The sequence below is a fragment of the Alnus glutinosa genome, chromosome 7, assembly GCF_958979055.1.
Source record: "Alnus glutinosa chromosome 7, dhAlnGlut1.1, whole genome shotgun sequence".
Classification (NCBI taxonomy): Eukaryota; Viridiplantae; Streptophyta; class Magnoliopsida; order Fagales; family Betulaceae; genus Alnus; species Alnus glutinosa.
In genome coordinates this window covers 25418181-25440872 of record NC_084892.1, presented here as the reverse complement: position 1 = coordinate 25440872, position 22692 = coordinate 25418181, and the positions used below count along the sequence as shown (strand labels likewise).

The 22692-nt window shown below is 42.1% G+C and overlaps 1 protein-coding gene across 1 annotated transcript; it reads left to right on the top strand.

Annotated features, from left to right (window-relative positions):
* Nucleotides 1-12728: 12728 nt before the first annotated feature.
* Nucleotides 12729-22258, top strand: LOC133873462 (delta-1-pyrroline-5-carboxylate synthase-like). Its single transcript, XM_062311161.1, has 20 exons — nucleotides 12729-12927; nucleotides 14413-14484; nucleotides 14782-14885; nucleotides 15237-15339; nucleotides 15476-15637; nucleotides 16776-17053; nucleotides 17434-17584; nucleotides 17767-17931; nucleotides 18067-18144; nucleotides 18247-18336; nucleotides 19364-19450; nucleotides 19576-19662; nucleotides 19737-19833; nucleotides 19910-20013; nucleotides 20483-20558; nucleotides 20953-21103; nucleotides 21223-21291; nucleotides 21553-21619; nucleotides 21717-21787; nucleotides 21953-22258. The coding sequence occupies exons 1-20, from the start codon at nucleotides 12850-12852 to the stop codon at nucleotides 22032-22034; spliced, it is 2172 nt and encodes a 723-aa protein (XP_062167145.1). The 5' UTR covers nucleotides 12729-12849; the 3' UTR covers nucleotides 22035-22258.
* Nucleotides 22259-22692: the final 434 nt, after the last annotated feature.

Sequence of the window (22692 nt, the reverse complement as noted above, 5' to 3'; positions counted from 1 at the left end):
GAAGGGAAGGACGTTTAGGTCCGAAGACATCTCGGAGATATGACGATGTCTCGGTCTTAACATTCCAGGTTACGGTATGTAAAATATCCCGAGATCTCCCAGCCAAGATGGAGTGAACATATCTCGGATATTTGTGCCTCGGAGTAATAACACCTCGGTATGATATCGAGTCGGTGCGGTATCTTCTCGGGGTGATATCCATTGGATGAGTCAACATCTCAGAGTATAAACATCTCGGACTTACACAACCCTGTTATGGTGCGGATATATCCCGAGATCTCCAGGTAAAAGCGGAAACGTCTCGGATATCATCACCTCGGAGGTCAGCTGAAATGTGCTACAGTCTCCTAAGAAGGTGCCATGCGCCACACCCGTCTCAGAATTCGATAAGGATAGAATCCCAGGAGATCAGGGATAAACTACAGATCCATGATTTATGGGATAAGATGGTTATTGACATGGAATCGAATTTAAAGAAGTACAAACGCGATCAACTGCGGATTCAACACTCCTATTCAAATTCCCAGAAGATATGATGAAAACTCAAACCAGGCTAGGACTCAAACTCCTAATCCAACTCAATGTCAAGAGGGTCCGGCCTATAAATAAAGACCGTCACACCAGGTATAAAAAAAACTCTCTAAGCTCTTGAGATGAAGATTAAGAATTCTCTACAGAAAACTTTTTAGACTGACTTAGGCATCGGAGTGGGCGTGGTCGGCACCCCCGACGAGTTGTTTGTTCCTCTTTGCAGGGTTGAAGTGTTCAGTAGAAAATCAGGCAGCGAATCCTTAGGCGACACGTCACCATACCGGAAACTGTACCAACAGTTTGGCGCCGTCTGTGGGAACGATCAATTGTTCTTACAAAAAAAACAAATCCGCAATGGTGACGACGAGACGTTCCAAATCGATCTTAAACGAAGTGCCGCCAACCAGCCGAGACGATGCTCGTGGAGAAGCAGAATCTGCGGATCCAGAGGCTCGGATAACCCAACTGAGTCAACAGTTAGCCCAGGCGCAGAAGAATGTGGAGGATTTGTTGGCTCAGAACGCTGTGCTCCTAGCCGCACGAACTCCGCCGCCCAATCATGATGTAGCCGATGGGACAAACCACGAAGGTTCAGGAGAGAGAAACGGGCGGAACGAGAATCATGACGGGCAGAACGAGAACCATGGAGAGAGAGCCGGGCGGAACAAGAACCATGAAGAGAGAGCCGGGCGGAACGAGAATCGTGGAGAGCCCATCAATCCGGTTCCACCCACGGAGGCAGAAAGGAGGTTGCAGAAGATGGTCCAGGATCTGGGCGCGAAATATGATATGCTGTCAAAGACGATTGACCAGAGGCGTGATGGGAAGGAGTCCCTTGTTGACAACCTCTTCCAGCACAAGGAATCCATATTCACCGAAGAAGTGTCCAACTGCGACTTACCTGGAAGATTCAAGGTACCTGACATTCCTGTCTTCTCAGGCAGCGAAGATCCAGTGGAGCATCTGGACAATTTCAGGTCCCATGTCTCCCTGCACAAGACACCAGATGCTGTGGCATGCCGAGCTTTTCCTCTCACCCTGTCAGGAAAAGCCCGAGACTGGCTCAGGAATCTCGCACCAAGGTCGATTGATTGCTTCGACACCCTTGGACGAAAATTCCTGGCCCAGTTCGTATCCGGGAGAGCTAAAAGGAAACCCCGAGGGTACTTACTCTCTGTGCAGCAGGGACCAAATGAGTCTCTAGAAGACTATCTGTGGAGGTTCAACCAGGAGAAGCTGAACACAGAGAGTGCACCAGACGACTTCATTTACGGTGCAATTTTTCAAGGCTTGAAAAAAGATGGACCTCTGATGGCGGAATTGGCGTTGAAACCGCCGAAAGATCTTCAAACCTTTATGGTGAAGATGGACAGGTACATCAACCAGGAAGAAACGCTCCGAGCCCTCCTCAGTAATTCCCAGCAACAACAGCAGCCGTCCACCGAGAAGCTAAGAAAAAGAAGAATCCTGAGCCCGTACAGGATGCTGGTCCCGCAGAATATAAGAAGGTGAAGAAAAATTTCGGAGATTATAAGTGGACACCGTTGAACACCTCCATCACCGAGGTGCTCATGGAACTCAAGAAAGATCCGAATTACCAGAAACCGAGACCCATTCAAGGAAATCCCCCTCCGTACTTGGCTCACAAGTACTGCGCCTTCCACGATTCACACGGTCATCTGACCGAGCAGTGTGTTTCATTGAGGCAGTTGATCGAGAAATTCATTGAGAATGGGAAGCTAGTCCGATTCCTCGCCAATGAGAGGAATCAACAGGAGCGAGATCACTATCCGAGGCCTAGGAGGGAAGAAGATCGGGATAATAGAAGAAACTATCAACCGAGACAAGATGAAAGAAGAGAAAGAAGCCGAGAGCCAGCACCTCGGCCTCGGAGGGATGAAAGAAGGGAGAGAAGTAGAAGCAGGCCTCGGGGGGCACAGCAAGGCAATATCCCTATCATCCACACCATCTCGGGAGGATTCGGAGGAGGAGGCGAGTCCAACTCAGCTCGGAAAGCATACGCCAGGCAGCTCGATGATTTCGAAGTTTACTCGGTCCAGAGGCCCCCAAAATCTCGGAAGTATAACCCTCTGGTTATAGGGTTTTCTGATGATGATTATGCTGGAGTCTCGCTTCCGCACACAGACGCCCTCGTGGTCACCTTGACCATAGCAAACTATCAGACCCGGCGGATCCTCATTGACACTGGGAGCTCGGCTGATATTCTGTTTAAATCAGCTTTCGATCACATGGGTGTTCCATTAGAGAAGTTGGTTCCGGTCTCGTGCCAGCTACAGGGTTTTGCCGGAGAGAAGGTGTTGCCTCTCGGTTCTATCGATTTACCTGTGACAGCCGGGACTTATCCAAGGCAAAAAGTCATTATGGTGAAATTCCTAATAGTTGATAAGGTCTCGGCCTACAATGCAATTATAGGACGTACGGCTCTCAACGATTTCAAAGCGGTGACTTCAACACCACATCTCAGCATGAAGTTTCCAACAGAAGAAGGAGTTGGAGAGGTAAAAGGAGACCAGAAGGAGGCTAGGAGATGCTACAATCTGTCCTTGAAAGATACCCCGAGGCAGCACGGTCGGGGGGAGAAAACTAAGGAGGATGGAAAATAGCAATCACCGTTGGGGGAGCCTGTGGAAGCCTTGGAGGAGTTCGAGATAGGCGACTCGGGAAACAAAATTCATATAGGCTCATAACTCCCTCAACCCCTGAAGGAAGATCTGGTGGCGTTCTTGAGGCGCAACAAAGATGTATTTGCCTGGAGCCATGAAGACATGCCGGGGATTGATCCCTCGGTTATAGTCCATAAGCTGAATGTGGACCCAAATTATCGCCCTGTGAAGCAGAGAAGAAGAGCTTTTGCTGCCGAACGAAACACGGCAGTTGCTGAAGAAGTAGAGAAGTTGCTGAAAGCTGGATTCATCCGAGAGGTGGATTATCCCGAGTGGCTGGCCAATGTAGTGCTGGTAAAGAAGTCTAACGGGAAGTGGAGGATGTGTGTAGACTTCACCGACCTGAATAAAGCATGTCCGAAGGATAGCTTTCCCCTGCCTCGGATTGATTTATTGGTGGATTCGACGGCCGGGCATGAGCTCTTGAGCTTCATGGATGCCTTCTCGGGGTACAATCAGATCTGCATGGAAGAAACAGACCAGGAGAAAACTGCTTTCATCACAGACCGAGGACTTTACTGCTATAAGATGATGCCCTTCGGATTGAAGAATGCTGGAGCCACATATCAACGACTGGTGAACCGGATGTTTCAAAGTCAAATTGGCCGAAACGTTGAGGCATACGTAGATGACATACTGGTTAAGAGTGTTCGGGCAAACAAACACATAGAAGACCTCCGAGAAACTTTTCGGACTCTAAGAAAATACAACATGAAGCTCAACCCTGCAAAGTGCGCTTTCGGAGTTTCTTCAGGCAAGTTCCTGGGGTTTATGGTATCACAAAGGGGCATTGAAGCTAATCCAGAGAAGGTCAGAGCTGTCCTCGAGATGGAGGCCCCGAGAACAACAAAACAACTTCAACGACTGACAGGGAGAATTGCGGCCTTGAACCGTTTCATATCACGGTCGACAGATAAGTGCCTTCCCTTCTTTAAAATTTTACGAAAAGCATTTATATGGAGTGAGGATTGTGAAGAAGCTTTCGAAAAATTGAAGGAATATCTGGCCAACCCACCACTGTTGAGCTGCCCAACCGAAGGGGAGATTCTTTATCTCTATCTGGCAGTCTCTCCCTCAGCAGTAAGCTCGGTGCTAGTCCGAGAAGATTCAGGGGTTCAGAAACCGGTCTACTTTACAAGCAAAGCACTTCATGGTGCGGAGGGGAGGTACCCTCGGATCGAGAAGTTGGCGTTCGCTTTAATCATTTCAGCCAGAAGATTGAGGCCATACTTTCAAGCTCACGCTATCCGAGTTTTAACCGAGTATCCAATGAAGAAGGTGTTGCAAAAGCCTGACCTCTCGGGAAGATTAGTCAACTGGGCGGTGGAACTCGGACAATTTGATATCGAGTTTCATCCTCGGACGGCTATTAAAGGACAGGCTCTAGCAGATTTCCTGGTAGAATTCTGTAACATTCCTGAAGCAGAAGAACTTCCTAAGGAGTCAACCTGGGTTGTGTTTGTAGATGGCTCCTCTACACAGAGCAGAAGCGGAGTAGGAGTCCTCCTCAGGAATCCCGAAGGGCAAGAGTTCGGTTTTGCTGTGAAACTGGACTTCGTTACAACAAACAATGAAGCTGAGTACGAAGCGGTGATAGCAGGTTTGGCATTATCCCGAGAGATGGGGGCAACCAATGTCAAAATCCGGAGTGACTCTCAGGTGGTCGTAGGCCAAGTCCAAGGGCAATTCGAAGCACAAGAAGATAGAATGGCCAGGTATTTGGAAGAAGTACGGAGATTCCATTCCTATTTTGAAAGGTTTGTCATCACAAAAATACCTCGGGAGGAAAACATTCGAGCTGATGAATTCTCAAAAATCGCGTCGGGAACAGAGGAAGAGATGGAAGCATCAAGAAGGCAAATTATTGTTCTGACCGAGCCTTCAATAGGTCCGAGGACCAAGGTTATGGAAGTAGACTCAGCACCGGAGGAGCCAGAGTGGGCTAGGGACATTATCCAGTTCCTTAGACATGGGTTGTTGCCCGAAGATAAGGTTGCAGCTCGGAGGGTGAAGATACAAGCAGCACGGTTTTGCCTTCTCGGGGAGACACTGTACAAAAGGGGATATTCCGAACCCCTTCTCAAATGCCTCTCCAAGGCCGAGTCGAATTATGTCCTCAGGGAAATTCATGAAGGAGTGTGCGGAGACCACTCAGGAGGAAGGATGCTGGCGCAAAAAACCATCCGAGCGGGTTACTATTGGCCCACGATCAAAAAAGACTCCGCTCTTCTTGTCAAAGCCTGTGATAAATGCCAGAGATTCGCAAGAATCATGAAAGCAAGTCCCGAGAAGCTCATCCCCCTCACTTCTCCATGGCCATTTGCAAAATGGGGGGTGGATATAGTTGGTCCGATGCCGGTAGGAAAAGGCGGACGGAAGTTCTTGATTGTAGCTGTAGACTACTTTACTAAATGGGCGGAAGCAGAGGCATTAGCAGCTATAACCACTGCGAATGCCATAACCTTCCTCTGGAAGTCAGTGGTGTGCCGGTTCGGGATTCCACATGCTTTCGTCACAGATAATGGGAAGCAGTTTGACTGTGAACCGTTTCGGAAGTGGTGTTCGGAGCTCCGTATCCGAAACCATTATGCTTCAGTACAATACCCAAAGGCGAATGGTCAAGTAGAGGCGACAAACAAGACCTTGGTAAAGATCCTGAAGAAAAAGCTTGATAAGAAGAAAGGAGCATGGGTTGATTACGTTCCAGAGGTGCTGTGGTCGTACCGAACCACCAGAAGAACTCCAACGGGCGAGACACCATTCTCACTTACATATGGAACCGAGGCGGTGATTCCTGTGGAAGTAGGATCTCCAAGCTTCCGGGTGGCTCACTACAATCCAGGACTCAACGACGAGAATGCTAAGATACACCTGGACCTGTTGCAGGAGAAAAAGACGACGCTCATGTCACATGGGCGGCATATCAGAATCGAACGGCTCGGTACTTTAACAAACAGGTGGTGCCCAGAAAGTTCCAAATCGGAGATTGGGTACTCAGGAAGGTGAGCTTAATGACGAAAGATCCAACGGAAGGCAAAATGGGACCCGGATGGGAAGGCCCCTACAAGGTAATAGGATGCCATCAGAAGGGAGCTTATCGCTTGATGACCGAGACCGGAAAGATACTTCCAAGATCATGGAATGCCGAGCACCTAAAAAAATATTTCATGTAGTTCATTGTTCTCTCTTTTCAGTTTTTTACAAACAATTTCATATTCAATAAAGAATGTCTATTTCCAGTATCTACTGACAATCACAGAAATCCAAGAATCAATCCGATCTATATACTTAGGAAAAGTCTCTCGGTCACTCAAAACCGAGAGCAGGAAAAGCCTCTCGATTTGTCCAAAACCGAGAGCAGGAAAAGCCTCTCGGTTTGTCCAAAACCGAGAGCAGGAAAAGTCTCTCGGTCACTCAGCACCGAGAGCAGGAAAAGTCTCTCGGTTTGTCCAAAACCGAGAGCAAGAAAAGTCTCTTGGTCATTCAACACCAAGAGCAGGAAAAGCCTCTCGGTTTGTCCAAAACCGAGAGCAGGAAAAGCCTCTCGGTTTGTCCAAAACCGAGAGCAAGAAAAGTCTCTTGGTCATTCAACACCAAGAGCAGGAAAAGTCTCTTGGTCATTCAACACCAAGAGCAGGAAAAGTCTCTCGGTCACTCAGCACCGAGAGCAGGAAAAGTCTCTCGGTCACTCAGCACCGAGAGCAGGAAAAGTCTCTCGGTTTGTCCAAAACCGAGAGCAGGAAAAGCCTCTCGGTTTGTCCAAAACCAAGAGCAGGAAAAGCCTCTCGGTTTGTCCAAAATTGAGAGCAAGAAAAGTCTCTTGGTCATTCAACACCAAGAGCAGGACAAGTCTCTCGGTTTGTTCAACACCAAGAGCAGGAAAAGTCTCTCGGTCTTTCCAAAACCGAGAGCAAGGAAAACCTAAAGGTCAGTCCAATAAAGGCTATCAATGCAGGATTGCAGGTTTTCGGAAGGACAAGAGCATCCAGGAAAGAATCTGCCCACGTCCTTTCCTTAGACAACCCGAAGTGGTCATGAAAAGAACACTAAGACAAGAAAACCTCTCGGTTGGAGGTCTCCAAATGTTGAAAGATTGAAGCCTTCAAAGATAAAGAAATTAAAAGAAAGGTAAAGCTCAACAACCTGACTACCCACCTCGAACGACTTAGCCTGCGGTCGCAGACTAAGGTTATGGGGGGTAACTCATTAAGGTAAGCAGGAAAGTCTCTCGGTCTGTCAAACACCGAGAGCAGAAAAGGTTTTTCGGTTTGTCCGACACCGAAAACAGAAAAGAAAATGCCTAAGCAAAAGGTAGAAATTTCATTCAAAAGATATCATATTCTAAGTTTTATACAAAGAAAAATGTACAGGTAAAGAAAAGAGAAGATAAAAATTCAAGAAAACAGCTTCTAGCTAGCAGGATCGTCAAGAGGGTCTTCTTCGGGAACTGGCGCGTCAAGACCCCAATTCGGAACATCGGGCATGAAGTCCTTACCAAACTCCTCCATCTCATCAATGGCTTCTTCGGGAAAACCCACCAACGTCGGATCAACCGTCTCGGGATCAAATTTATATTGAGGATTTGTCACCAAAGTTCAAAAATTTTCGAAACCCCAATGACAACCCCGACCCCAACTCTGATCCCGAAGATAAGGCGCATAGCTCAACTGCTTCTGATAACGTTTAAGCTTTGCCCGATCGGCGTCATATCTAGCCCTGAGACGAATCAAGAGACTCTCCGAGTGATCCTGCGCCTTGAGAGCTTTATCCCTCTCGGCTGTAAGTCTTTCAACCTCATCTTTGAGTTTGTCCTTTTCAGCCTCGGCACTCAACGCATTCTTGCACGCCTCGGAGCATTCATTCTGCACAGCCGACAAACGGATAGACAATTGATCCGCACGATCCAGCTCGGAAGAAAGACTTTCAATAGAGCGAGCGTACCGACCGTTGGCCTCCGCCACTTCGTTACTCAAACGAGCGTTAGCAGAACGCATCTCGGATATAATTGAGTCCCGGGACGCGAGTTCCTCGTCCTTGGACTGAAGAAGAGACTTCAGCGCCGCAACTTCATCCTCTAAACCCGAGATGCGGGCTTGAACTTCGGGGGAAGGAGTGGGCGGAGACGCAGGACGATTTTCGCACTTCTGCCAGAGGGCAGTCATCTTCACAAGAAGCTGTCAAGAAAAAAGTAAGCAAAGTCAGAATCGGGATGCAAACAGAATAAAAAGTCCTAGCTCCAGAAACTTACCTGATAATGAGAGATGAGAATGCCTTGGGCGATCTTCTCGGGAGAAGACGCCCCTGCATTCCCCAGATATCCCTCGGGGATTAAGTTCTTTATGGCCTCCATCGGATGACCCAGAAGACCCCTGCCCAAAATCTCGAAGCCGGCCGAGACCCTGGAGGAAGAGCTAGGACCCACTTGAGGTACAGCCCCGGTGCTTGGGCTGGCCTCAGCACGAGACTCGCTCCTAGTAGAAGTCTCGGGGAGCACGCCAGCTCCAGGAGTAACGTTCTCGGAATCGATCCGAGACTCCTCAGCCACTCCAACATGGGGAGTTGTTTCGGGTTGACCGGGACTTTGAGTTTCAGGAGCAGATCCCGGCACCTCCTGATCAATCACTTCCCGAGAGGGGCAAGGCTCTTCAACGTCCTCAGCCTCGGACAGTCCAGTAGGAGTCTCGGTTTGTATAGGCGCAGAACATGAAACTCGGGGGGTGGAGTACCCCGTTTCACGATTTTCTTCAGGGGGTGGTGGTGTTTCTGGACGTTCCGAAGAAGGAGTTCGGGGAGTACCTTCTACTTCAGACTCTTCAGCCAAAGGCTCGTCTCGGGGGGTGCCGACTTCTTCATCCATCTCTTCGAGAAAGTCACCACTTGAAGTGACAGGCTCTTGACGCACTTCCTCTTTGTCGGAAGGTATTATAACCGCTTTACCCCACAATCGCCCGGCGTCCGCGAGTCTTTGAGCCATTCGGTCCTGGCCTGTAAGCTTCCGTTTCCTGGCCGGATGCTTTACCCTACGCGCAACTGGGACATCTCGGGCCTCAGGTACATTTCCTTCTCCTTCTCTAGACCTCTCAGGTACCGCACATTGTTCACCATGGAACGAAGCCTCGGAGCCAGACTCATCCCGTGAAACAAAGGAAGGAGCAGGACTAGCCTCGGGAATGAAACCCCGAAAGCTGGCAGACCCCTCTTCAACGCTTACCCTAGGTGATGGAGCCGAAGGAGGAGTTCTCCTCGCACCCGAGGCGGCCAAAGGAATCTTTTGTTTCTTTTGTGCAGGAACATCCCCGAGAACTTCCTCAGGTGACCTCTTCTTAGTCATAGGTCTCGGGGATGGAGGGGCTTCATTCCTCTTCTTGACAGCTCCCCTCTTGGTGATTAACTGTTTGTCTCTCGGAATGTCATATCCGAGAAACTGCCTCATATTCTCCTCGGTGACGAGATTGTCAAAATCGACTTCTTCAAACTTGTCGGCCTTGACTCTGGCAGCGGACCACCCACTTATCTCCTTAACATCCTCCAGTTCGGATACAGTGAGCGAAGGGGGGTCACTTCGGTCAGGTCGCAACAACTGCCAAGTCCGAGGCATCATACGATCTTCAGGAAGGAGAGTACCTTCGGGGCATTCCCACTCCCCGGAAACTCTGAAAAACTGCATCTCCCAGAACTTGTTGTTCGTCAGCCCACTCTTGAGCTTGATGAAAACAGGCGGGTGACGGCTGCAGAGTTCAATCATTCCCTCTGCAGTCTGCCTCGGCCTATAGATGTTGAAGAATTGCAGGATGTTCATCTCCTTCTTCAACACAAGCCTCCATAGGATGTAAGAGGCGAATAGGTACCGCCAAGCATTTGGCATTATCTGACTGGGCGCGATCATCAGAAAAAGAACGAAGTCTCGAGCAATCTCCGGAAACGGTAATCGGAACCCAGCAAGAAACATCCTCTCATAAAGGGTAATATCGCCGCCATTAATGGACCGAGCTCCAGGCGCCTGATAGAACATCTTCACAGTTGGAGAAATTTCATAGTTCGAGCGAAGGACACCCTCATGCTTCGCGAAGATGATGGAATCGACCCTGCTCTCCAAAGGAGAAAGATCCACAGAGCCGTCGGGTCTCTTTGTCCGAGCCCGAGACGAGGCTGAGACAGCTTTCTTGGGAGCCATGGAAGAAAGAAGAAAGGCAGAAACAGAAAAATACAGAGAAAGGAAAAGTTTGGGGAGGAAGACGACAATGGAGTATCGAGAAAAAGAAGTATCAGTGAGTGAACAGTACAATATCCCAACTTTAAACGCCTCCACTACCACGTGTCCGAAATGCCAAAGGGCGCTGTCGATTCAAAATTTCCGAAGGTGAAAAGGCGCGCCTTCCGTAAATTCAGCATTAAATACGCTGCCTCGACGATACCATTTAATGATGACAAAAAGGCGGCTGTGCAGAGATGACGTCGACGTTGGGAAAAGAAGCGGTCAAATTCAAAATTTGAACTGTTGAAAAGACGCGCCCTGCGCAAACATCAGATACAGACTGGCAGCCGGAAAGTAATTCTCTTATTTCCGTTTATTTCTGAAATTAGAGAATTAGGGGGGTAACTGTTAGGGATAAAATCAACCCTAGAGACACGTGGATCCAATGACATCTCGGAGATATGACGATGTCTCGGTCTTAACATTCCAGGTTACGGTATGTAAAATATCCCGAGATCTCCCAGCCAAGATGGAGTGAACATATCTCGGATATTTGTGCCTCGGAGTAATAACACCTCGGTATGATATCGAGTCGGTGCGGTATCTTCTCGGGGTGATATCCATTGGATGAGTCAACATCTCAGAGTATAAACATCTCGGACTTACACAACCCTGTTATGGTGCGGATATATCCCGAGATCTCCAGGTAAAAGCGGAAACGTCTCGGATATCATCACCTCGGAGGTCAGCTGAAATGTGCTACAGTCTCCTAAGAAGGTGCCATGCGCCACACCCGTCTCAGAATTCGATAAGGATAGAATCCCAGGAGATCAGGGATAAACTACAGATCCATGATTTATGGGATAAGATGGTTATTGACATGGAATCGAATTTAAAGAAGTACAAACGCGATCAACTGCGGATTCAACACTCCTATTCAAATTCCCAGAAGATATGATGAAAACTCAAACCAGGCTAGGACTCAAACTCCTAATCCAACTCAATGTCAAGAGGGTCCGGCCTATAAATAAAGACCGTCACACCAGGTATAAAAAAAACTCTCTAAGCTCTTGAGATGAAGATTAAGAATTCTCTACAGAAAACTTTTTAGACTGACTTAGGCATCGGAGTGGGCGTGGTCGGCACCCCCGACGAGTTGTTTGTTCCTCTTTGCAGGGTTGAAGTGTTCAGTAGAAAATCAGGCAGCGAATCCTTAGGCGACACGTCACCATACCGGAAACTGTACCAACATTTTTCAAACAAGTTTGTCGTGTTTGGTTTGGTTTGACCCTAATGGTTGGTAGGTCAACTCGAACCCCGACACGCCAACCCTAATTAACTGTAACAAAAATTGTATTCTACTTCTTTTGAATCTAATTTGCTGGAGATGAAAATTGAGTGATATTAGTTAGAAATAACTATTACGAGGAGTTTATCTAATATGTTGAAAATACTTTATATAAATTGCCATGACAATTTATAAAGAAATTTGTAGTATGTTTATACCCGTGCAAATGATGTGAAATAGACCACTACAGAAAATAGAAGTAGACGGTGAAAATCAAGAAACCAAGGAATTCGGATTCTGTTCCTTTTTTTTTTTTTTTTTTAAGGACAAAATTGTCATTTCCAATTTAACAATTTTGCCCCTTAAAGAAAAAAAAAACGACTCCTCCCCGGTTAAAAATCCGGTTCCGAAACAAAAAAAAAAATCCTTCACAACTCACGAGAAGTCAAAGGCACGTTCCAAATATCTGGTACGATTGGCTACTGCCGGCACCGCCATTGAGAAGACACGTAGCATTTGCTGCGACTCGTCCGTGCGAGTTTTTAACTTGTCGAGAAATATTAGAAGCCTAACTCTAATAATAGTATAAACAAAATAAGCGAGGTACGGAAAGTTTCAACGATGGAATTCGCTACATAGGGATTTAGACCTAATGTTTATCTCGTGCCTACCTGTGACGTGAGAGATCGTTCACTACCGTACACGTGGCAAAACCGGATCTGCTTAATTGAGATGGGCGATGTTGATCCCACCATTGCTTTTTCTCTCAACAACGTACGTGAAAATGTGAACTCAGTAGATGAGTCCTAGCCATGCACAAAATCTAAAATATATAATCTCAACTAATTTTTAACTAATTAATTGTTAAAAATTCAAGTTATTATCTTTTATTCAAATATATTTTGAAGATAGAGGATTAATTTAAACATGTTTTAGATGACGTAACGTAGATGGTTTCTGTTATAATGTCATGTGACTAAAGCTCAAAAGAAGTTTGGCCCAATCGAACTCCTTCACTTGGCATAGAGTAGCCTCACCTATCATTATCATCAACATCTCAGTGACTGAAAGAAGAGAAGCCGCCGATCTCGATCTTCTGGTGCCTCTTCCTGAGTCTCCTCCTCTCGCACGTTCTCAGACGTCGCTAGATAATGAAGTACTCCTCCATAGACGTCTCCATGGATCCTACGCGAGCCTTTATCAAGAATGTGAAGCGTCTCATCGTTAAGGTTTCGTACAACAACCTATATTTCTCTAGTTCTACTGTTACATCTGCTCATTAACTCCCTGTTCTTTCTGCTTTTCGTTGTTTTTGCGATGATCGATATTGTTTTTTAGTCCCTGTTCTTTATTTAAATATGATATATCTTCGCACGAGAGCACTGGCATGGCCCAGCAAATGACAACTTGCGCTCAGTTTATTTATTTATTTATTTTTGGTCAAAGAAACAACATGGAAAAACAAACAAAAGATTACATCATGGGAGGATCCTTTCTTTCCCCTTTCAAGAGCAAGATCTAATAGAAGGAAAATACAAGCCTTGAACAGTACAAGTGCAAAAAGGGTTAAGAAAAAAATAAATAAATTAAAAATTGGCTGTTAGATTACTGCAGATTTGGCTTAGGTACTGCAATCAATAATCTAGATTTAATTTTATTTTTTTTTAATGTGAAAAAGAGAGTCCAAAAATAACCGTTGAAAAAAATTATATCACGTGTTATAGTTTTGTGAATAATTCAGATTTAATTATAAGTTTTATATATTAAAAAAAAAGGAGTAAAATAAAATTTAGACTATAACTGTTTTTACAACACCTAATTATAATCCGTTTCAAGATGTGTGTAACAACACATATTTTAATGATTATGCGTAAGGTTATGCAACAATATTTGTAGGCCAGCATGGGCCAATCCCATACAAGAGTTAAGGGCCCTTATAGATTTTGTTGCCCCTTCGAAATGACCTCACACAAAAGTTCACAAAACTTTATTTGTTTCACTTTTTTATTGAAAAGTTCAAACCTTAAGTGAAAAAATAAAAATAAAAAATAAAAAAAATCTTGAAGATTGGACATGGTGTAAACAAAGTCTGACTAGCATTTTTTTTTAAAAAAAAATCTACTTCTTCTCGTCCAAATAAATGATAAATGTATTTTTTTTTTTTTTTATATATTCCTTTATAGTCTTGTTTAATTTTTTTTTTAGATGATAATTCATAATATTAGATTGCATAAACAAAATACTGTGGGAGATGTGATTAATGTGTTTATTATATAATGTAATATGAATTTAATTTTGTAGTTTGAAATGTGTAGAATAGTTGAATAAGTTACAACGGTGTTACTATATTCATGTTAATGGAGAATTTTGTATATACCAATTTCTAAGCAAGAGCCTTCAGTGGCTAAAAATTCTAACTTCAGTTCAGTCCCATCAAGCATAAATCCTGACTCCGCTACTGTGCAGCAGTATCTCTTTTCATGGAAAAACTCTGTGATTTACTGACTGAAAATAAGAATATCACATTGGAATATTAATTTAAAAAGTTATTTTTACTCTTTTTCCTATGGCTCCTGAGACGTGTTATTAGTCCTTATCTAGGGAGCATGTAAGCTTTAATTTTTGTTTAATTTTTTTTTCATTGTCCAGAGATTTTATGTTGTGATAATTAATTGTGCTAATTATGGTTGTTTTGTTGGTCTGAATCATTAAAGGTTGGAACTGCTGTGGTTACCCGAGGTGATGGAAGATTGGCACTTGGCAGACTAGGAGCTCTCTGTGAGCAGGTATGTTGGGCTTGGCATGAATGCTTTGTTAGATACTTAGATTTAGAGAACAGATTTTTCAAACTCTTGGTTATTTTTTGAAACTAATTTTATACAATGACTGACAAAGGAGAAAACAGAATTGAAGGGGGGAAAAAAAAAAGAATTAGGAGGAGGAGGTGGAATTTCATTTGTGTCATCATGGGAAGCTGTTCTAGGACCTCTGAAAAGCAAGATTATTCTAGAACAACCCCTTAATAGTTGCAGTTTTTGTGGTTAATGATGTTTTTCCCTCCCTTTCCAATGAAATTACTGCAGCTTAAAGAACTGAACTCCCGAGGCTATGAGGTCATTTTGGTGACTTCGGGTGCAGTTGGTCTTGGACGCCAAAGGCTTAGATACAGAAGAGTGGCCAACAGCAGGTCCTTACTGTTTCCTTTTGCTTTAACGCACGCAAATGGTTATAATCTTTTCAAGGAGCGGGAGATTGATGAGTTTATAAGCACCATGAGTCCTCTTTCAGTCAGCAATTGCCTGAATGAAGTATCTTTGTGGGTCTCGCTTATGAACAATTCTCTCCTATTTATGCTTGGATGAGATGTGACCTGAAATATGAGCGCAGCATGCATGCCTACTAGTTCCTGCTATTCATAAGAAAATAATACAAACTCAAGAAGCATTGATCTTGATGTCCTTTTTATAGAGACATTTATTCAGATGCTATGGAGCATTAATTTTTTCTGCTATTTTCTTAATTCTAAAATTGTTTGCAGCTTTGCTGATCTCCAAAATCCACAATATGAATTTGATGGAAAGGCTTGTGCAGCTGTCGGGCAGAGTAGTCTCATGGCTCTTTATGATACCATGTTCAGCCAGGTATCTATTTTACAACATTAGAATTGTGCTTTGTCTTGTGCTTTTCCTATTTACAACTTTCTTTTTTCCCGTCCCCCCTCTCCCTATGTTTCATTCACTTCTTGTAAAAGCTAATATGGGGATCTTCCATATGCAGCTTGATGTGACCTCTTCTCAACTTCTTGTGACTGATAATGTTTTTAAGAATGAAGGTTTCAGAAAGCAACTTTCTGATACAGTGAACTCATTATTAAATTTGAGGGTTATTCCTGTTTTCAACGAGAATGATGCAGTTAGTACTAGGAAAGCACCATACCAGGTATGCCACTACTTTGCATTTGAAATTTCACTTTTCGGTATTACTAGGGAATATCTAGTTGTAGTAAAATTCATCACCTTATTTTTCGATTGCTTCTGCTGATTCTTGTAATAAAAAAACTAACGACTAAAAAGCCCATCACCATTGGTGTTTGTGTTCCAGTCAGTTTCTAGTCAATTTTTAAACTGAGCTAAGTACTCATGACTAATGGTGCCATTTCGGTTCCCAAGGAGGCTCCAGTCACGTTCTAAGCTAAGAGTATGTTTTGAATTGCGTTAAGGAGCTTAAAAAGTACTTTTAGTATATAAAAAGTTGTACGAAGCAACGTACAATGGATCCGTTTGATAAAAACTTAAGAACATTTTTTTTTTTGGGTACTTTTTTGTTCTAAAAAAGTTCTGAAAAGTTCTTTAAGACTTTCTCTATAGACAAGTATATTTCTCAACGCAATCTCAAACTAATTCTAAGCTGGCCATCATGTATTACCAATATACATGTAATTGAAGACATTCAACGACTCCTTGAGTTTTCAGAACCTGTTGGCTGATAACAAATTCATGATCATTCTATTTTCCAACTTAGTGCAAATAAACCCAATGACAGTAATGCTCACACATGCTTATGCGCTACGCGCTATGCGCACACAGACTGCTTGTGTTACTCAATTTTGCTGACAATACTTTCTAGCCTCCTTTGCTTATATATATATGTGGATTGCATAACATAAATTGCTTCTGTTAAATTTTTACCATTTTTTAATTATATTTTAACATCAATTATGTATTTTCGTTGTATAGAGTGATTTTGTAACTGCTAAGATAGAGTTATAAAAGAAAATTGAAATGATCTTATTATTATATATATATTTTTTAAACAGTTATGATACACCCTCATAGCCTTTGCCTTCAAACATTGTAAAAAATAACCTCTTCAGTTTTTGAAACAACCGTGTATTTTTTATTGGCAAAATCAATATTTAAGTTAAACTCAGCGTTTAACTTTAAACGGACATTTGGCTGTATTTTAAAAGGACACTTGTCACAATATTATGCATTGCTCCTACTGATTCCTCTATTATATATATGATATGATTTCCTGTATAACATGTCTTTTATTCTGATTATAAGCATCATTGCAGGATTCTTCTGGTATATTTTGGGACAATGACAGTTTGGCAGGTCTATTGGCTTTAGAACTGAAAGCTGACCTTCTTGTTATGTTGAGTGATGTAGAGGGCCTTTATAGTGGTCCTCCGAGCGATCCAAAATCAAAGCTAATCCATACATATATAAAGAAAAAACATCAAGGGGAAATAACATTTGGAGACAAGTCCAGGTTGGGAAGAGGAGGTATGACTGCTAAAGTTGAAGCTGCTGTCTGTGCAGCTGATGCTGGCATCCCTGTTGTTATTACTAGGTATTATTCTATCATTTGCTTATATTCTTAAAAAGTGTGGGCTAAAAATGGTTTTCCTGAAGAAAAAAGAAAAATCTTCAACATTTATTGTTTTCAGAACTGAAATGTTTGACCTGCCAGTGAATTCACGGTTCTGTTTACTGTTGGGATCACCAACTGCAACCATTTTGTCATTGGGAAATATTTTATTTTCATTGCTCAGTTACCTACATACAGGACTGGGCTTAGAACACTAATAATAGAAGCAGAAACATAGCATCAATTAATTGAACTGCAGCTAATGTGCAATAATATATTTACCATCAACTAATCAAGCTTCTTGTTTCCTTTGTCATGTGCTGTTCTTGGTTAATCTAAATTGACATCGAACTATTTTGAAGTGGTTATGCTACAGACAACATCATAAAAGTACTTCAAGGAGAGCATCTCGGTACTCTTTTTCATAAAGATGCACATTTATTGACTCAAGTTAGAGAGGTTGGTGCACGTGAGATGGCGTTTGCAGCTCGGGAAAGTTCTAGACGGCTTCAGGCAAGTAACATCATGTTTCCTCAATGTCACAAAGCCTGTTGTTGCTTATGTCGCTATAACTTCTCTTAGGGGCCAATTTCCATCTCCTTATGAACTTTCTGGATACTTCAATCTGTAGTACGTATATCATGAAAGTAATTATGTTGACAGCTGAAATATATTATATGATTCCTTCACTGCAGGCCCTACAAACTCAAGAAAGGAAGAAAATATTGCTGGACATAGCTGATGCATTGGAGGCAAATGAAAGTTTGATTATGGTTGAGAATGAAGCTGATGTTGCAGCTGCGCAGGAGGCAGGATATGAGAAGTCACTAATATCTCGTTTGGCGCTGAAACCTGGGAAGGCAAGCACTTATTGCGCTCCAGAGTTTTATTTTGATAATGAACTTGAGTATATATTGATAATTTTCTTTTCTGTAATTGTCCATTTGAATGAGGTTCGTTTTTCTATCTAATTATTTAGTCTTTTTATTTTTCAGATCTCTAGTCTGGCAAAATCAGTTCGTAAACTTGCAGAGATGGAAGAACCCATTGCTCATGTTTTAAGTAGAGTAGAGGTAAGTTCGCTAGAAATGAGAATCATGCTTATCTTTTAATTACCAATATAACAGCTGGTAATCACTCACATTGGCATTTCTGATGACTGCTTTTGCATCCAGCTTTCAGACGGGCTTGTCTTAGAGAAAACATGTAGTCCTTTGGGTGTTCTCCTGGTTGTTTTTGAGTCTCGACCTGATGCTCTAGTACAGGTGAAAATCAAATCCCTTCTGCAGCATCTATTTATTGCTAAGGATGTTGAATAGAACACAATATTTTTGACCTGAATTGTTCATTTTGTTTTAAGATGTTTGTGATTGACGAAAAACCTATTTTGTAATATCTTTAATGGGCCAGAACTTTCACATCACTTCCCAGAACCTTCAATGATTGGCATGGATGCTCTTGGTAAGCAAGGAATTGCCCTGGAAAATTCCTTTGTGTCACCCGTTCACTTGGGTGGTTGAATGAATAAAAATGATAATCATTTATAAAAGAGAGCAAGAGGAAGAGTATTAGAAGAAGGGAGAAGACATGAAAAATTGTGCAATTACACTCGCCTAAAAAAAGCTTCAAGCTAAAGTAGTAATCCCCTAGATAAAATAAATCTAACCATGTTTTGAAAGCAAATTAACCAAACATCCCAATGGATTCACAACTACATTAGCATGGGCAGTGACTCAGTACAGTAATTAAAGATTTCCTACCACTTTGATGAATATATAAAAATAGAAATCTTAAAGGACTTCAGCCTAGGTACTTGAAAACCTAAAGAGCATGAATTGTTTCCAATACTCCAGAAGGACAAGATGATGGAATAATGCTACAAGTCTTCCAATGGTGATTTTAAAAGCCACATCATTTTTAGAGGGATACAATGGAGACTTGTAGCATTACTTGGAAATGATGGGTTGTTATCCATGCCCTACAAAAATCTTAAAGGGAGGAAGTTAATAGAAGTCATTGCACACTAGGCCTTCTATATACGATATGAAGAATTCTCATTCAAGTGTGGACTTATTAGTAACCCTCTAGAAAACATTTAAAAATTTTAATATGTTATCATTATCCTCATCATTGTCATCATTGTTCCTTGTTATTATAATTATCCCTTTGAGTCGGTAAGTGGGGAAGACAAATCTAACATGTGTTATATAGACAAGCTTCAAAGGTTTAATTGTGTGTTTGTTGAATTTCCTTGATGAGTTGACCATTTTCTTTTCTCTAATTATTTAATAGATAGCTTCACTAGCAATTCGAAGTGGGAACGGTCTACTGCTTAAAGGAGGAAAAGAAGCCAAGCGCTCGAATGTGACATTGCACAAGGTTTGATTCTAGAAGTTCAGGCAATTTCTTTTTGATTATTTTGGACCTTGGCATTATCTAATTCTCTTTTTCTTTATTATAGTTATAATTTCACCATTCATTTTCCCTGTTCTTCACTTTTACAGGTCATTACTTCAGTAATTCCAGATAGTGTTGGTGACAAACTTATCGGACTTGTGACATCAAGAGAGGAGATTCCTGATCTGCTCAAGGTGAATGGTACATTGAATAATGTTGATGGTTCTTTAAAATAAATAGGTTTTTTACTTATTTTATTTTGTCACAGCTGGATGGTGTGATAGATCTTGTAATCCCAAGAGGCAGTAATAAGCTTGTTTCTGAAATTAAGAGTTTGACAAAAATTCCTGTTCTTGGTCATGCTGGTAAGAGGAATAAACTGACTAATTTTTATTTACAAAAAGAGAGTTTCGAGTAAAGTTGATATTTTTTACTATGCAGATGGAGTTTGTCATGTTTATGTTGATAAGTTGGCTAATATGGATATGGCAAGACGCATTATTCATGATGCAAAGACAGATTATCCCGCAGCCTGTAATACAATGGTATTTTCAAATTTTCAATTTACTTTCCATGTGATTCAATGTCCTTGTTTGTTGATCAGTTTCTAAATGTTTATAATGGTTCTGGGGTTAAAGCGTCCCACATCGCTAAGATTTCATTTACTTGGATACTTTATAAGCCATGGTGTCCCGTCCTCTCTCAAGACATCTTTTGAGAGTGTCAATGGGCTTATAAACTTTTACATGGTATCAGAGCTTCAGGTTTCTTGCGATAATGGGTTTTTCCCTCCCGTTGTTGTTCAAGTGTTTGGGCAGGCAACACGTAAGGGGGTGTGTTAAAGTGTTCCATATCGTTAAGATTTCATTCACCTGGGCACTTTATAAGTCATGGTGTCCATTCCTCTCTCAAGGCATCTTTTGAGAGTATCAATGAGCTTATGGACTTTTACATCCAGTTCCTTTTATAGAATAATCTTCTGTCTCTTGGATTTGTGTGCTGTTCTATTCTCAGGAAACACTTCTTGTACACAAAGATTTAGTACATAATGGTGGGATCAATGAACTTATTATTGAACTCCAATCTGAAGGTATGGCCTTGTCTCTACAAATGACCCTCTCTTTGAAAACGTGTCTAAGTTAAACATTATATCTCCATGGTGGTTGAACAATTTCCATAGAATGGTTCCATTAATTAGATTTATTGAATCAATGTATATTTTTGTTCTAACAATTTAAAATAGATTTTAATATGTACCAATGTGATGCATCTTTATTAGAATCATGAAGCTGAAATTTATATTTTATCCATTCATACACCAGGCCCATTTTCTGTTTGGTTCCTTTAATGCATTTCAATGTATATTTTAGTTTTTTGCTTGGATCGTTGCATAAGGAAGTCGGATGTAAAAGTTATGCCCACCTTAGCTACGTCCAAAAGACATTGCAGGGGGACCTCTACTAATGCAAGTTCATCTGTTGCAGATGTTACTCTACATGGTGGACCAAGAGCTAGCACATTCTTAAATATTGCTGAGGCAAGTTCGTTGCATCATGAGTACAGCTCAATGGCTTGCACAATTGAAATAGTAGATGATGTGTATGCTGCCATGGAACACATACATAAACACGGAAGGCATGCTGGAATCACTTGGATTTCATTTTCTTTTGTTTCTTTTTCTACATATTTTTTTTAGGTGAAAGTTTTATGAGTGATTCTCTAAATTCTCTTCTCTACCCTCCCATTTGTTTTAGTTCTCATACTGAGTGCATCATCACAGAAGATAGTGAAGCTGCTGAAACTTTCCTACATCAAGTTGACAGGTAGTCTTGCTCTTCTTGCCAACAGATCATCTTCTAGTATCAGAGAAAACTAATAGCATATCTTCTCGGCCACCTGTCAGCAATTTTCTGTTTGGTTCCTTTAATGCGTTTCAATGGTGAATTAATACCTTAACATGCAATTCCTCTTATAAATGTGCCCCATCAAATAGTGGTTCCATGAATAGCTTTTTTCCTAATTGTTGGACTCCTTGTATGTGGTTATTATTGCAATATGGCCTCACTGCATGTCTGCCTTAACAGTGCTGCAGTATTCCATAATGCAAGTACACGATTCTGCGATGGAGCACGCTTTGGACTTGGGGCAGAGGTACGGAATATTCAAACTGTCATGGTCTCAGTACAAATATTCTTCATCTTATTATTCCCTTTTAATCTGTTGTTGGTTCTTTTTCATTGCTGAGCAGGTTGGTATAAGTACGAGCAGGATTCATGCTCGAGGTCCCGTTGGAGTAGAAGGACTGTTAACAACACGATGGTATAGAAATTCTGCCTGAATTTTCTTTCTACTTCAATTGACTGACATGAGTTACTATTTTCATGATATGATCCGGCATCCAATCTTAAAGATCAATGTTCTGTTAACAAATAATTTTTGTGTGGTTTGGTTATGGTTGATTAATCCTCTTTATTATAAATCCAGGATTTTGAGAGGCAATGGGCAGGTGGTGGACGGGGATAAAGGGGTTACTTACACACACAAGGTTCTCCCACTGGAATCCTAGTTGTGCAGTAACAGATCGGTCAGAGACACTGCAATTTGTGGCTGTTTACCTTCTCATGCCTAGTATTACCTCCTGAGATCCTATGTATTATTCTACGGTGCAATAATTTTTTTTGTCCCATGTCCAGATTCTTTCTATTCACCAGGATTCTTCATGGTGGGTGAAAAGTGATATTGAGGCTAACCAGTTTTGCTTGAAGCAATTGTTTGAGCCATTTGATTGAACGGGATTTTTTGTCACATGTCCAGATTCTTTCTATTCACCAGGATTCTTCATAGTGGGTGAAAAGTGATATTGATGATAACCAGTTTTGCTTGAAGCAATTGTTTGAGCCATTTGAATGAATGGGATTTTTTGTCACATGTAAAGATTCTTTCTATTCACCAGGATTCTTCATAGTGGGTGAAAAGTGATATTGATGATAACCAGTTTTGCTTGAAGCAATTGTTTGAGCCATTCTAATGAATGGGATCTAAATTGAAGTTTTGAAACATGATAAATAAACCAGCCTTGAACAAGACTGTCACTTCTTGTTTGGCAAAGTTGATAAAGTCTATTGAGCCTTACTCTTCCACAAAAGGCACCTTAAGGAAAAAGGTTTGCTCAAGGTTTATAAAGCCTACAACCTAAGTATACCTTGGCAATGTAAGACTCTTAA